Here is a 14625-nt window from a genome sequence, read left to right as displayed (position 1 = left end):
ACCATTGCTTACTTCTCAAAATTAATATCTATACCTGTTAAGTAACTTAAAATCCATAAAGTACTTATCACTTTCCATTATTTCTCTCAAGTTCCAGTTCTATCACTCACTATTAAGAAAGCCTACTCATTTAGTAAATATTTATAGAATACCTACTACGTGCCCAGCAAAACATCAAGTGCTAAAAATGACAAACTTAAAAAAAAAAAAAAAAAAAAAAGGTCCCTAATCTTTTGGAGCATATAATCTAACTGCCAAAACCTGTGTCAATAAACTCAACCACAATAAATCTAATCAGCAGCAGGTATTGTCCTCATTGGGGGTCACATGTATCATACATCAGATGCTAGAGGCTTTCAACCACTCAATCTTTCTTCAACAGATACTTATTAGCATCTCCAATGTGAAAGACTCTCTGCCAGGTCCAAAAGAGTGATAAAAGGATGAATTAGACCCAAATGCTATCCTCAGGGAACCTAATGGTTGTTCAAAGTGTCTAGGACTGTTTGAACAGCAAATTCAGTTTTCAAAAGGGACCCTAGGATAGTAAAGAAACAGAATTTGGAATTAACACAAAGTAACAACTCACTGTTATCCAATTCTTGAGCTTATTAAGAAAGGTAATTAAAGTGGTCTGGAAACTATGATCAAATAAACTAACCCTTCTTTCATTACAGAGGACAATAAAACCTACAAAATGGTGATTAAAGGTTGACTTACACTGAAGAGATTAAGCCAAAACAAAGATGGATGGAGAAGGGGGGAGGAGTAGAATCTTTCAAGTGAAGTTTCTACCTTTTTTTTTCTTTTTAAGTACCTTGGTCATTGGCCATGGGATTGTGAAATATATTCATCTGGTCTTCACCCCTTTGCCAGACATACAACTCCTAAACCCTTGTACTTTGAGGTGACAAGACTATTCTGTATGCTAAAGAACTGACTGGTGCCTGGCAGCCCCTCCCTACTAGTGTCAGAGCTTAGAAAATAACCTCCCCAGGACTGGGGGTGCAGCTCAGTGGCAGAGTGCTTGCTTAGTATACCTAAGGACCACCCCAAGCACTGCAGAAAAGATAACAACAACAATAATATTCTAAAGTATTTCACACACTGAGTACTTCAAACCAAAGGATGCTGGAAGGCTTTAGAAGCTGCCTTAGAACCAAGGTCTGTCTGTTTCTCCCCCCACCCCCGCCATCACCACCCATATCCATCTCTCGCCCCTTCTCACCTCCAGTGAGTCAAAAACAGATCCAAGGTATGTCATGGGTCATGATAACTTGCACTCCTTCTCCCCACAGCAAGCCATACAGCCTAAAAATATCACTCTGACCTTCCTTTATCTTTATGTGTATCAACTGGCCAGAAAGACGGTCTCTGACCTGCCCACAGATAATAAGGCCCTCATTTCAGAGGGGTCCTGCTCCACCCCTGGGAGGAAGGAATGCTTCACAGAGAGGCCAAGAAGAATCTAACAGGCAGGGCTTGTGGAGTGTTCCCAGTTCAGCCTATCTCATTAGATGACACTCTTTTATCCAATCACATTTCTATATGGCTCTTCATTTTTCATGCATCCTAAGCATCCTGTCAGGTTAAATGGAATTAAATAAATTAATAAAGTATAATTAAATAAAACAGGCTTTTCTCTTGTTTACCTGTTTCTTGTTGCTGAGGCATTGGCTGTGACCCTTATGATGGGCAAGAAGAGGTACCACCTCTTTCGGATCTTATAGTAGCTTCAGGATGGTGCTGATCACAGGAAAGACCTCCTGTGACCAGGATTAGAGGGCTGGGACTTTTGGCCTCACCATCCAACCTCAAGGTAAGGGAGAGAAGCTGCAAGTTGAGCTGCTTACCAATGGCTAGTGATATAATCAGGCACACATATGTAACAAAGCTTTCATAAAAACTCCAAAGAACTGGGTTTGGAGAGTTTCTGGAAGGTAGCTACACGTGCAAACAGCAGGCACGGAAGCTCTGCTCACCTTCCTCCACACCTCGCCCCTCCTTCTCCTCCATCTGGCTTGCATTCATCTGTATGCTTGATAATATCCTTTTCTAATCAATAGTAAATATAAGGAAGTTTTGAGTTCTGCGATTCACTCCAGCAAATTAAGGGAACCCAAGGTGGGGATCTTGGGAACCCTAACATATAGCCAGTCACTCAGGAGCACAGGTAAAACAAGCTGAGGCTGGCCACGGGCATCTGAAGAGGGTGGGACGCCTTCAACCCGTGGGTCTGACCCTACCTCCAAGTACACAGGGACAGAGATGAATGAATTAGAGGACGCTCAGTGGATGGCTGCTGCAGAACTGATGGCTTACAGGTGCATGGGGAACACCCCCACACACACTTGGTCACAGAGCATTCTGAGAGTACAGGAGAAACTCAGTTTGTTTTTTCATCCTTACACTGTCCTACTACCAAAAATGTCCTCTATTTAGTTTCCTAAAGTACCATCAGATAAGTTGTGATACAACGCAGGCCCACCCAGGTAAAGGCAGTGGCCAAAAGAACCTTCTCGGGGCCTTACAAAAACGTCAAACCACAAAAAAATTAAATAAGGTAAAAACACCCAGTGGGCACAGATATTAAATAACCAACTTTCTTTTACTGAGTTATTATTTTTATACCTCAATAAATCTTATAATTAAAGGTTTATTTTATTAAATGATATTCAGATAACTATCACCAAAGGTAGAAGACTTTTTAATGATTTTATTTAAAACAGTTAGTTTATTCTAGATTTTTTCTTTCACTGGGAAAATTATGTACACTATCTTTAAAAACTTATTAAATGTTCTTATTAAAGATATTTATTATTTTAGTAATAAACTATTTCTGTTTTTAATATTTTAAAAGATTATCTACCCCAAGTCAGAATAAAAATCATTAAATCTAATTTGAAATTCAACATCCATATCTTTCTATTCCATAAAACAGTTTTAATATTTCTAAATATTTTAATATTTCTAAGAAACCTCTAAAGAAGTCCTGGACTTCTCACAGGGGAAGATCTTTAAGCAGATTTTAGGAAAGGATTCTATGACACCCTCCCCCCAGACCACATGAAATAACATCTTTTTGGGGGGGTACCAGGGATTGAACTCAGGGGCACTCGACCACTGAGCCACATCCTCCACCCTATTTTGTATTTTATTTAGAGACAGGATCTCACTGAGTTGCTTAGTGTCTTGCTTTTGCTGAGGCTGGCTTTGAACCTGTGATCCTCCCACCTCAGCCTCCCCAACTGCTGAGATTTCAGGCATGCACCACCACGCCCAGCCATGAAATACATCTTTCTAAGGAAGGAACTCCATGACCTCTGGACAGACCATGTTAGATACCACTTGTTACCATGTCCTCCTTTGGTGATGAAACTCACTACTCTCTGCTGTTAGTACATTATATCTTCCACAGACAGCCAGTTCCATGGGATGTATCTGCCATCTTTACCCACATGTCTCCAGTGTTAAGATGAAGAACTTAAGTTCATCTGAACCACAGAACACAGAAAATGGCTAAGTAACTATTGTTTCAGCTTTTCAAAGGGTGATACAAAGCCAATACCATTTTGTATACTCAGGAGAAAAGTTAGTAGAACCCCAGTTGAATCAGTTTGCCTGAACGGTCACCTAACACAAGTTTACAGAATGAGTGTACTGAATTTAGGATAAATATCTACGAGGGTCCGAAAGGTAGTGGAGGCAGTGATGATGATGACAGCAAGTTAAGGGTGATAATAACAGTGTTTATTTTTACTATATGTCAGAAATGTTCTAGTTGCTATTCATATATACAGTTTAATCCCCACTACAACTATCTCACTGAAATTTAATAGATGAAGAAACTGAGGTTCAGAGAAGTTAAGTTGATCGCTGAAGTGATAGAGTAGAATTCAATTCCAGGAGTTTGCTTCATACTCTGAATTACTACACAGTTGTTCCCCCCTTATTTACAGGGAATACGTTCTAAGACATCACCCCCCCCCAGAGGATACTTGAAACACAGGATAGTATTGAACCTTACATTTACTATAAATACATACTATGATAAAACTTCAATTCAAAAATTAGGCACAATATCAGATTAACAACATTAATAAAATATAACAAAACACTGTAATAAAAAGTTTTGTAAACACTGTCTCTTTAAAGCATAAAGACACATGTCAATATTTCTGGACCATAGTTGATGGTGGGTAGCTGAAGCCACAGAAAGCAAAGCCATGGAAAGCAGGGTACTGCTGTACTGGGCCTGAAGGGGCACAGTGGACTGTGGCAAAATGAAATGTACATTTGCCACTGAAAGGAGTCACTCCCATTCAGCTGTCATAGGGAAATGCGTGCTCAGTGTTACCAGATACTCTAGGCTTCATGAGAGTCAAATATCTAGATTTTTATGTGAAATCCCTCAACATTTAACTATTAGAAAATGATTTTGAAACTTTCAAACACCTTCTTCTCAGCCAAATAAAATACTTTTCTCACACTAGGATAAATATGTGGGCTATAAATTTATGATCTCTAATGCTACATCATTCCTCAAAACTGACCATGCCAAAAATGCATACTCTACATCCAATCATTTAAAAAAAAAAATCAGACAAATAAGAATACACGGCCATTCTACAGAACAAATGGCCTGTACTTATCAGGAATTGTAGATAGCTTGAAGGACAAGGAAATGATAAGAAATCGATTTAAATGACATTAAAGGAAACCAGATTAAAGGAGAAGAGATCAAAGAGACATGACAACTAAAGGTATGTATGATTCTGGATTGGTGCCTGGGCGGGTGGCGGGGGGAGTGATTCGTTATAAAAGAGAGTATTATGACAATTAGCAAAATATGAACATGTCCTTTGGATTAAATAACAGTATTACATTAATATAAAAACTTTGCTGAAATTGATAATTGACGTTTATATGTAGTCCTTGCTATTAGGAAACACATGCAGAACTATATAGTGGTAAAGAGGGCTGATGTCTCCTACTTACTCTGTAGCAGTTCTTAAAAAGAATACTAATAAGGCTGGGTGTAGTTCAGTGGTAGACAGTTTACCTACCATGTTCAAGGACCTGGGTTCAATCCCCAACACATCAAAAAATGTAAAAACAGTAATAAAGAGTAACAGTTCATATGTACAAGGAGGAAGAGAGAGAGAGACAGAGAGGGAAGAAGGGAGGGAGAGGGAGAGGCATCCCCAATAAAGCTAACAGAGCAAGGCGTTTAACTTGTAAATCCAGCAATAAGTCTATGAGAGGCCTATGTTCTATTTTTGCAGGTGTTCTCTAAGTTTTAAATTATTTCAAAATAATAAATTATTTCATCTGAAAAAAAAAAAAAAAAAAACAACACAGAAGTCCTCTTGGTTAACCAAATTCAGTCAAAAGCCTTATCTACTCTGTTGTGGCCCAGTGGCCAAACTTAATCATAATGGGGCTTCACAACAATCCACAAAAGCAGCCTTTCTTGTCTCATTTTCTGGTTGGGGCAACTGAGATACTAGGTGTGAAAACCCTGTTCCAACAGCAAGAAAATAATAGAAAACAGTCTAACTCAGGCCATCAATACTAATCTGGACTATTCTGCTTATTTCTTTTTATAAGAAAAATTCCTTTTAAAAATGCATGCTCTTAGGCTTTAAGACAAATTAAGTAATGTTATCATGGAAAGCTACCTATTTAGTCCAACTTTCTTCAATCACCCTCCAGACTTGAAAACTGCATAAAAGTCTACAGCATAAGCAATCACAAAGAAGAAAATACAATCTACATTATTTCAAAGAGAAAAGGAGTACCAAAAGTAATTACCCATTATGGGAATGACAAAGTTTAATTTAAAAAGCAAACATGACATCTTAGTAACTCTGGAATAAAGCTTTCATAGATATTACACAAAAAGGATGAATCATAAAAAGAAATATTGATAAATCTCCCTTTATTAAAAAACATTAAGTAAACTCAAAGAATGGCAGATAATGTTTGCAAAACTTATACCTTGTCAGGACTTGTATCTAGAAAATGCAAAGAACTCCCAAAACTTAACAAGAACACAGACAATCTGCAAAAAAAAAAAAAAATGCACAAAGATTTTGAATAGACACTTTCCAAAGGAAGACAGACATGTGATTGGTAAGCACATGAGATGCTCCATGTTATTAGCCATCAGAAATGCAAATCAATGCCACGATGAGATACCACTTCACAATCACTATCATGGCTTCAGTTAAAAGACAGACAATAATAAGTGTTGTCAAGGACAGAGAAATTGTAACTCAAAATTGGTGATAGGAATGTAAAATAGAACCAAGCTGGAAAATAGTCTAACAGTTTCTTAAAATGTTAAAACACATTTATTTATATTATGACTAGCAATTCCACTTCTAGTTTTCTACCTATGAAGAATGAAAATATATGTCCACACATAAACTAGGATGTAATTGTTCATGATAGCATTTTTCATAATAGCCAAAATTTGAAGCAACTCAATGTGTATCAACTGATAAACAAATAAACAAAATTTGATATATTTAGATATATGAATGCTATTTACTAGGTAATTAAAAGAAATGAAGCATTGATATGTGCTACAATGTAGATAAACCTCAAACACATTATTCTGGATAAAACGAGCCAAACACAAAAGATCACTTGGAATATAATTCCATTTATACAAAAAAGTCCAAAAAAGGCAAATCTAGAGAACAAAGGTGGTTGCCTAGGGATATAAATGAAATTAAAAAGACTTATATATATTTTATAGCAATTTTTTTCATAATAATCCAAAACTAGAAATAATCCAAATGTCCAGCAAAGGTAAATGAATAAACAATTTTGATACATCCACATAGTAGCCTATTACTCAGCAATGTAAAGGAATAAACTATTGGTAGACACAATAACATGGATCAATCTCCAAAGTCATTATGCTGAATGAAAAAAGACCCAAGAGAACATCTATATGCTTCCATTTATATGAGATTCGAGAAAATACAGACTCTTATATAATGACAGAAAAGATGTTACTGGTTGACTAAGGACCAAAGTAGATGAAGAAATTGGCTGCAAATAGTAAGGGGAAATTTTTAGAAGGGATAGAAATGTTCTCAATGCCAACTGTGCTAGTTTTGCATGTGTATACATCTGTCGAAACTCAAATGGTACATGATAAATGGTTTTTAAATTACTGTGCATAAATTATGCCTCAACAAAGTTAAAAAGCAGGAAAGAGTAGAAAAGAGAATGAGTAATTTCACATTTTCCATTTAAGATTTAAAACAACTTCCTATATTTAAAGAGAACTAATTTTCATGAGCAAACAATTTTTAAGTAAAAATAAAAGAATTTTTTAAAAGGCAATAGAAAGAAAACTTGCTCTATCAATTCACCATGTTTCCAAGGAGAAAATGGGGAAAAGTTTTGAAGCTGAAGTCAAAAGAACAATTTGTGTTTCCTACATACCCTAGCAACCAAGTTGCCTTGAGCAAGTAACAACTTCTACAAGCCTCAGTTCCCACATCTGTAAAATAGGGATAACACGAATAACTACCTCACAGGCAATGGTTATAGTTTCAATAGAGTAAGGCTTCCTTTGGACTAGGAAGTCTACCTTAGCAAAAATTATAATCCTAGTGAATAGCAATTCATAGATGCTCAATCAGTCTTCACAGAATACATGAATAACTCTAAAATTCAACCTGAGCTGGGCATAGTAGCACATACCTGTAATCCCTGTGACCCGAGGCAAAAGGATAGTAAGTTCAAAGCCAGGCTCAACAATTTAGCGAGACCCTAAACAACTTAGCAAGACTCTGTCTCAAAATAACAAATAAAAAAGGGCTGGGGAATGTAGCTCAGTGGTTAAGAGCCCCTGGTTTCAATCTCTGGTACCAAAAAAAAAGAAAGAAAGAAAAAAAATCAACCTGAAAGGTGAGAAAGACATAATGCATCATGCCATTAGTCTTCAACTTTGAAGACTAATACAGAAAGGTCTCCCCCCTCTTTATGCCATCTTTAGTATATTATCTCTATCATATGGAAACTCAAGTATAGAAACTTCAGGTCTTTTATGAAATGTTCCGGTAATTCAGGTCATAGAGCAGATTTGACGTTTCAAATCCTCAGGTGTACTGCCCTAAGACAGATTCAACTGTAAGACTAAATTCCATGAAAGCAAGAACTGTACCTGCTTTATTTACCACTGATGCTCACTGCCAATATTTGCCTAACACAGAGTGAGCACCCAATGGCATGTGCAAAGACCCTGTGAGAAGATGAACTACAGGCAAGAGGGACTTTCGAGAAGGCCAAAGTGTCTGATAGGCAGAGAGCAAAGAGTTATGCCCAAAGAAGTTGTGGATAAGACCCAGACCATGCAGGATCTTTTAGATTATGTGAAGTTTTATTCTTATCCAAAGAGCAACAGAAGGACATGGTAATTTTTAAACAGGTGGTTGGCAGAGTAAATAATGAGAAAAGGGACATAATTAGATTTGAATTGGGGGGGGGGGACACAACTCTCTACATTTGTGAAGGAATTAATTATTGGGGGAAAAGGAAACAGAGTATTAAGTTAGAGTATACAGTCTAAGAGGAGGCTGTTCCAACAGTCCATTAAAGATATAATGGTAATCCGATGCAAGGTAGTGGAGGTGGAAAAAGTAGATAGGTTCCCAGTATGTTCACAGAAATCAATAGAACCCAACTGGGGGGCAGGAAGGGGGGATTCTTCTTCTGAGTCTCAATTCTTCATCTTCGAAACAGGACTGTTGATAAGCCATCTGTATCATATCTATCTTGTAATCTGTTGTGATAAGAATATGAAATAATACAAATGTGCACCAAACACAGGTGCCGGACACACCATAAATGCTGAAAGTAAGTAAATAAATAAATAGATCTCTATCGCTTTTATAATTGTTGTACTCATCCCATGGAATAGCAACTACCAGAACCTGTACAACAAAGGTAGTGAATAAGAATGCGGTCAAAGATTCATACCCACAGTGCTGAAGGCACAGGCTGTATCAGCTGTCCACTGAGACAACTGTTCCAAATAAACACATCTGACCCCACGATATTTCATCCAGCTCTCAGTCCTCAGAGACCATGATGGAATGAGAAAGCACAGCTGGTGTGATCACAATCATCTGAGAGTCCAGGAAACCGAGGCACAAGGGCGGCTACAAATTTAACCACAGAATAGGTGCAGAAATAGAACAAGGGAATGGGTGTCTCGATTCTCATTCCTGAGCTGGTCCAACGGGACTCGGCCTGCATCCTAAGCAACACGAATATACATCACACGCGCGCGCGCACACGCACACACACGCACACGCAGCCCAAGTCTCCAGGATCCTTGCAGACAAGGCCCTGTCATCCCTTGGTTTAACACCGTGCATCCGCTCATCATCCAAGCAAGCCCTTCCGGTGCCCTGCCTCTAGCTCCCAGCGGAGCAAGAATCCCAGACCTCTGGAAGGCCGATGTACCTTAGCTTCGCGCTCTCGTTCCTCCGCGGTCTGTGTGCGCTTCATGTTGCCACTAAAGCCGCCTTCGCCACCGCGAGCCGCGTAAATCCCTGGCCCTGGGCCCCGCCTCCTGCGTGTAGTTCCCTTGGCGTTCTGCTTCTATCCAGCGCCATGCGCCCTCAGAACCTTGAGAACTACCACTCCCAGGATGCACCGCGCGACGCCCGCGAGCGCCGCGGGCTTCAGAGCAGAATTTCCCGGGTCCGACAGCGGAGCCAGGGTAGTCCGCTACGCAGCAAGCAGGAGGCCTGGAGACCGCGAAGAACTACATTTCCCAGGGGGCAACGGGGCCTGCCATGTTTTTCCCGTGCGCCTCTCGGCCGGCCGCCCGACAAGCTGTCGGCGCCATAGCAACGGTAGCTATCGGCCGGGCGAGAGTGGTGGTGAGTACTCTGCGGGGTGTCGGGGGTGGACGAGGCTAGCGGACCTTAACCCTGCAACACCGGCCAGGATCCTGGGGTATGCTTTGCGGTCTGGAGAAGACCCTGGAGATCTTGCGTGAAAAGCAGCCCCGCCGAGACACCTCCACATACTCAGGCCTGCATCACAACCCGCCCTTTATCCCCACGCCCAGGAGTGGTTTGAAATTTTGTATCCCAGCCCTAAAGCCTACCTAATGAGAGTTGCGGTCCCTATCCACATCCTTCAAGTAGAAGGTCACGCACCCACTTCACTCACTTATCCTGTGTTCAGAATTGCTTGGTGGACCCTAAACACCTTGAGTGAGTGCCCTATTATTACATGTTTATGTCTCACTACTTCTATAACCCGTTAATGCCATAAAGGCAAGGACTTTGTTTACCATTTTGGTCTCAGTGGCTGATATTCATTTATGCATTCAGTAAATACAAACTTTAGCGCCCACCATAGGACAAGACACTTCCATACTATGAACCCCAATGCACATCAGAAGATGTTTATACTTAATTAGTGGACACGATAAACTAGTAAACAAATGAGATATTTTTCAGATAAAGGCTATTGCTATAAAAGAAATAAACCCGAAGAAATTGGAAAGACGACTACTCTCACATAGGATGGTCAGCGAAAGGTTTATATCTAAGCTCAACTCCAAAGGAGCCAGCCAATGCAAAGGCTTTGAACAACACTAGGGTATGGTGGGCTTGCGGAAAGTAGAGAGCAATGTAAGTGAAATGGAGTGGAGTGAGCAAGAAGGGAGAGTGGGAGTTGTTGTAAAGGTGTTCCCACAACTGCACTATTAACATTTTGGATGGGATTGTCATGGATGCTATGCACTACAAGATGTTTAGCCTCATCCCTGACATCTACCCCACTAGAGTCCAGTACACCTCCCCTTCCCAAGTGTGACAACCCAAAATATCACCAGACAACTGATGTTAGACAAGTTACCTGATCTGTCTTAGCTTCCTCATTTGTTAAGCAGGAGTCATTTGAGTAACAGTATCACAAGGATATTGTGGGTAATTAATTCAAAATAGTGAATTAATTAAACAGAAAAATTTAGAGAACAGTGCATGTTCTAAACAGTGTGAGCATTCAGTAAATGTGAACATCCTCATCACCTTCATCATCAGTAGTACTATAAAATTAACCTTAACTCTATCATGGAAAAATAGTCAACTTTCATGGGTGGCCTGTGATTTAAAATCTTAATAATTTAAGTCCTAAAAATGACATTTTCTGTAGCAGTGTTTCCAAAAGAAGTAGTTGATCTCCTAGGCATTCATCCATTACCTGTTTCTGTCCCACAAAACTGCAGTGATTCTCAACTTTTTGAAGTTACAATGAAAATTATGAATCCACTCCCTAAAGCATATTGCATCCACACATCTACATACAAAATTTGCAAAAACATATCTGAGTTTTTGGACCCTGAAAGCTCCATGAACTTCATTCATTCATTCAAACAACTATCCAGTGAATGCCTGCTCTCTGAATGTACTAAGCTCTATGCCAGCCTCTAAGAATAAAGAAGTGAACAAGACAAATAAGCTTACTACATTAGTCTTAACATTATAGAACTTGAAAACCTCTGCCTTAAGATATCTTCAGTAGCAGTTTGCATTTAACTTCTCAGGTACATCAAAATGAAAATATAAAATCTTTTTTCCCCCTTTTTGCATACTATACATTTTATGGACCATTCACATCCAGATACAAAATAAAGTTGCTGTGTCTCATGTCTGTAAAGAATACGAACTGTAAAAATACTAAAATTAGCTGGTTAGCCTATATATGTTGTAATAGCTAATCCCTGCAACCTTTGTCTTGAGATAAAGGCAGAATATAACAAAAGCAATACCAACTGATGAATTTTTTAAACCATTTTCACCAAACTTGAAACTCCCCATTCATCTGTACATCAAGCAAAAAATTAGTATTCCAGTATCATTGACATCCCAAGCACATGGTCTAAATGCTTTCAATTTATCATCTCACTTATTTTTACAATAACTTTGAGGTATTATTTACTTCATTTTCTAAATAAGGGACTGAAACTCAAATAAGTTGCATGGTTTGACAAGCAGTTAAATAATAGAACAACCCTTTAGATTGAGTTCCTGATTCAATATTTTTCCAGGATATTTTTCCACAATATTTTTGTGGAGAAGAAGGGAGCTAGAAAGGAAATATTTTTTATATTTGGAAGTTTGATATTTTTTCACATAGAAGAAAAAAGAGAAAAGGAAGAATGATAATCTTACCTCATTTCCTAAGCAAACTATAGGAAATACACTGTTGAAAGAAACACTGTCTCCATGATTGAATGTAGTATTACTTTTAGAATAGAAGCTTTCATCTTCTTCAAGCAGCACATGTGGGCAATAAGATGTCCATTAAAGTTCTGGTCCCTTATTCGTTTTATTTGGTTCATTCCATTGCATCCTTAATGTAATAACTTGGGAAGAGTTTATTTGAATTTTCGTTTCTCCACAGATAGGCCATGTCTGGTCCAACTGATGAGACTGCAGGAGACCTGCCTGTGAAAGATATAGGTCTAAACCTCTTTGGAGCAGGAGGGTTACAAGGTATGGCCAGCTGTTATTTATTACAGTTATGAACTTTGATCAGTGATTTCTTTACTTTTAATTTAAAGTATTTCTGATATTCATACAAACCAAACCATTTAAGTAACTGTATAGCTCTTGATTGGACTAAACAAGATGGAGAGTTTGAAACACATATGGTATTTTACTGCACGCATCAATTATCAACAGCTCATAGCACATGCAAAATCCCCCTCTGTTCTGATAAAGAATTGTTATAAATCATCTTTTTAAAATTCTACACATCAGTAGAAACTACATAGAGAGTATCATGCCTCCAAACCAAATTGCCTGGTTTAAATCACATTCACCATTAAAACATTTCTTTATGTTTAAGTTTTATACAAGAGGAAATGCCATATTTAAAAATTTTTGCCTTTCAAGTAGAGTATCTCAAAATGGCTTGTTTATGCAAGTAATAGTGAGTTTTTTTATCAAATTAATATACATTAAAGGTTTTTTTTATCCTTTTATCACTTAATGGTTGCTAGAGTTAAAGAGTACTTTCAAATTGAGGAAGAAAACACTGCTTTAAAGAACAATTTAAAATAGAAAGCAATGTTTATATTTGTGTGTACAAATAATGTGTCAGCCATACTCTCTGGCGACACTACATTTACTATTGAAAAACCTAGGGATTTAAAACATATTCCACTAAGGAATCCTCATGTACCATCTAATCAGAAGAGTGTAAATGACTACCTTTAACTATCTTTAAAATATAGTTAATGTATTGTTTACTAAAAAAAGATAAATTTTTTAGTAAATTAAAATACATATAATGTACTTTATTGTTAAAAGTGAATAGTATGTAAGTTTTGCTTTAGATCTTTCAGGGAGTATCAGATATTCAAATAATAAATTTTAAGACTGCAAAGCTATTTATTGGGTTTTCATACTGTTGAAGTTCAGTTCTTGTCCTCTATTACCACCATCAGACTTTAATCTCTGTTAGATTTTTCTTTGTTTTTATTGAACAATTTTGGAAAATTGATGTATTTCACAAAGATATGGAAAGTACCAAATTTAAACATGTGAAAAGATATATGTATGCTCAAAGTGTATGAAAGTTCTATCTATTAAAATAGCTTGGAGAGTGGCTGGGATTGTGGCTCAGAGGGAGAACACTCATGCCTCGCATGCATGAGGCACTGGGTTCAATCCTCAGCCCCACATGAAAATACAGAGATATTGTGTCCACCTATAACTAAAAAAATAAATATTTTTAAAAAATAGCTTGGAGAGAAATGAACTGTGAAGCTTTCCAATGACAAGTTTTTAAATTTTAGGGGTTTTAAGGGGAGGGGTTGGACTTGTATTACAGTTTGTTTTTTATAGCTTAACACTCATGACTCAAAAAAAGTTTTAATCATTGTGTTCACCAAATTATTCTAACTCTTGCCTTAGTAAAAAAAATATATAAATAAATACTTTCAGATACTCTAACATGTTTGTGCATGTACCCTTGTCACTAGAGATAGAACTCTAGGACTCACGTTTGCTAAACAAATGCTCTACCACTGAATTACTCCTGCAGCCCAGGAACTCTTTGACTTTTCTGACTTGATTCTTACAGCATTCAGCATATAAATTGAAAAGCCTATTGAATCTGAGTTCCATCTTATAGTCTGAAAGAATGATTATTTGAATATATTTTTTAATAAATGCTATTTTTGCTCAAATTCCTAATACTAGATATAAAGTGTTAATCACAAGATTCTTACTCTCACTCTTCATTATTGTGAACAATTGCTATATAATATTTCTAAAAAAATCTTCATTGTAGATCACAAAGGAAAAATCTGAATTCATCAGAGATTATTTTAATAACAATAGTTATCATTTTTAAAGACCATGTTAAGTAATCCTATAATTAATTACCTTGGCATTTTTGCAGAAACTTCAACAACACGGACAATGAAGTCTCGCCAAGCAATATCACGTGTCAGTCGTGAAGAACTGGAAGACAGATTTTTGCGTTTGCATGATGAGAACATTTTACTTAAACAGCATGCCCGTAAGCAAGAGGATAAAATTAAAAGGTTATGATAAAAAGCTTTTAGCT

General features: G+C 37.6%; 2 protein-coding genes across 4 annotated transcripts in view; one reads left to right on the top strand and one right to left on the bottom strand.

The window, feature by feature from the left end:
• The window catches only part of Fto (FTO alpha-ketoglutarate dependent dioxygenase), a 372769-nt gene extending 363191 nt beyond the window's left edge, over nucleotides 1-9578 (bottom strand). For both annotated transcript variants that reach the window (XM_076837477.2, XM_076837478.1), the window contains exon 1: nucleotides 9493-9578. In XM_076837477.2, the coding sequence (XP_076693592.1) occupies nucleotides 9493-9537 (45 nt within the window). In that variant the 5' untranslated portion in view covers nucleotides 9538-9578. The remainder of the gene's footprint in view (nucleotides 1-9492) is intronic.
• Nucleotides 9579-9855: 277 nt separating this feature from the next.
• Rpgrip1l (RPGRIP1 like) overlaps nucleotides 9856-14625 on the top strand; it is a 98742-nt gene continuing 93972 nt past the window's right edge. For both annotated transcript variants that reach the window (XM_076837629.2, XM_076837628.2), the window contains exons 1-3: nucleotides 9856-9914; nucleotides 12451-12542; nucleotides 14458-14602. In XM_076837629.2, coding sequence (XP_076693744.1) covers nucleotides 12458-12542; nucleotides 14458-14602 — 230 coding nt within the window. In that variant the 5' untranslated portion in view covers nucleotides 9856-9914; nucleotides 12451-12457. The remainder of the gene's footprint in view (nucleotides 9915-12450; nucleotides 12543-14457; nucleotides 14603-14625) is intronic.

The sequence above is a fragment of the Callospermophilus lateralis genome, chromosome 18 (genome assembly GCF_048772815.1).
Source record: "Callospermophilus lateralis isolate mCalLat2 chromosome 18, mCalLat2.hap1, whole genome shotgun sequence".
NCBI lineage: Eukaryota > Metazoa > Chordata > Mammalia > Rodentia > Sciuridae > Callospermophilus > Callospermophilus lateralis.
Note: the sequence above shows the minus strand (reverse complement) of the source record. Positions and strands in the feature narration are given on the sequence as shown.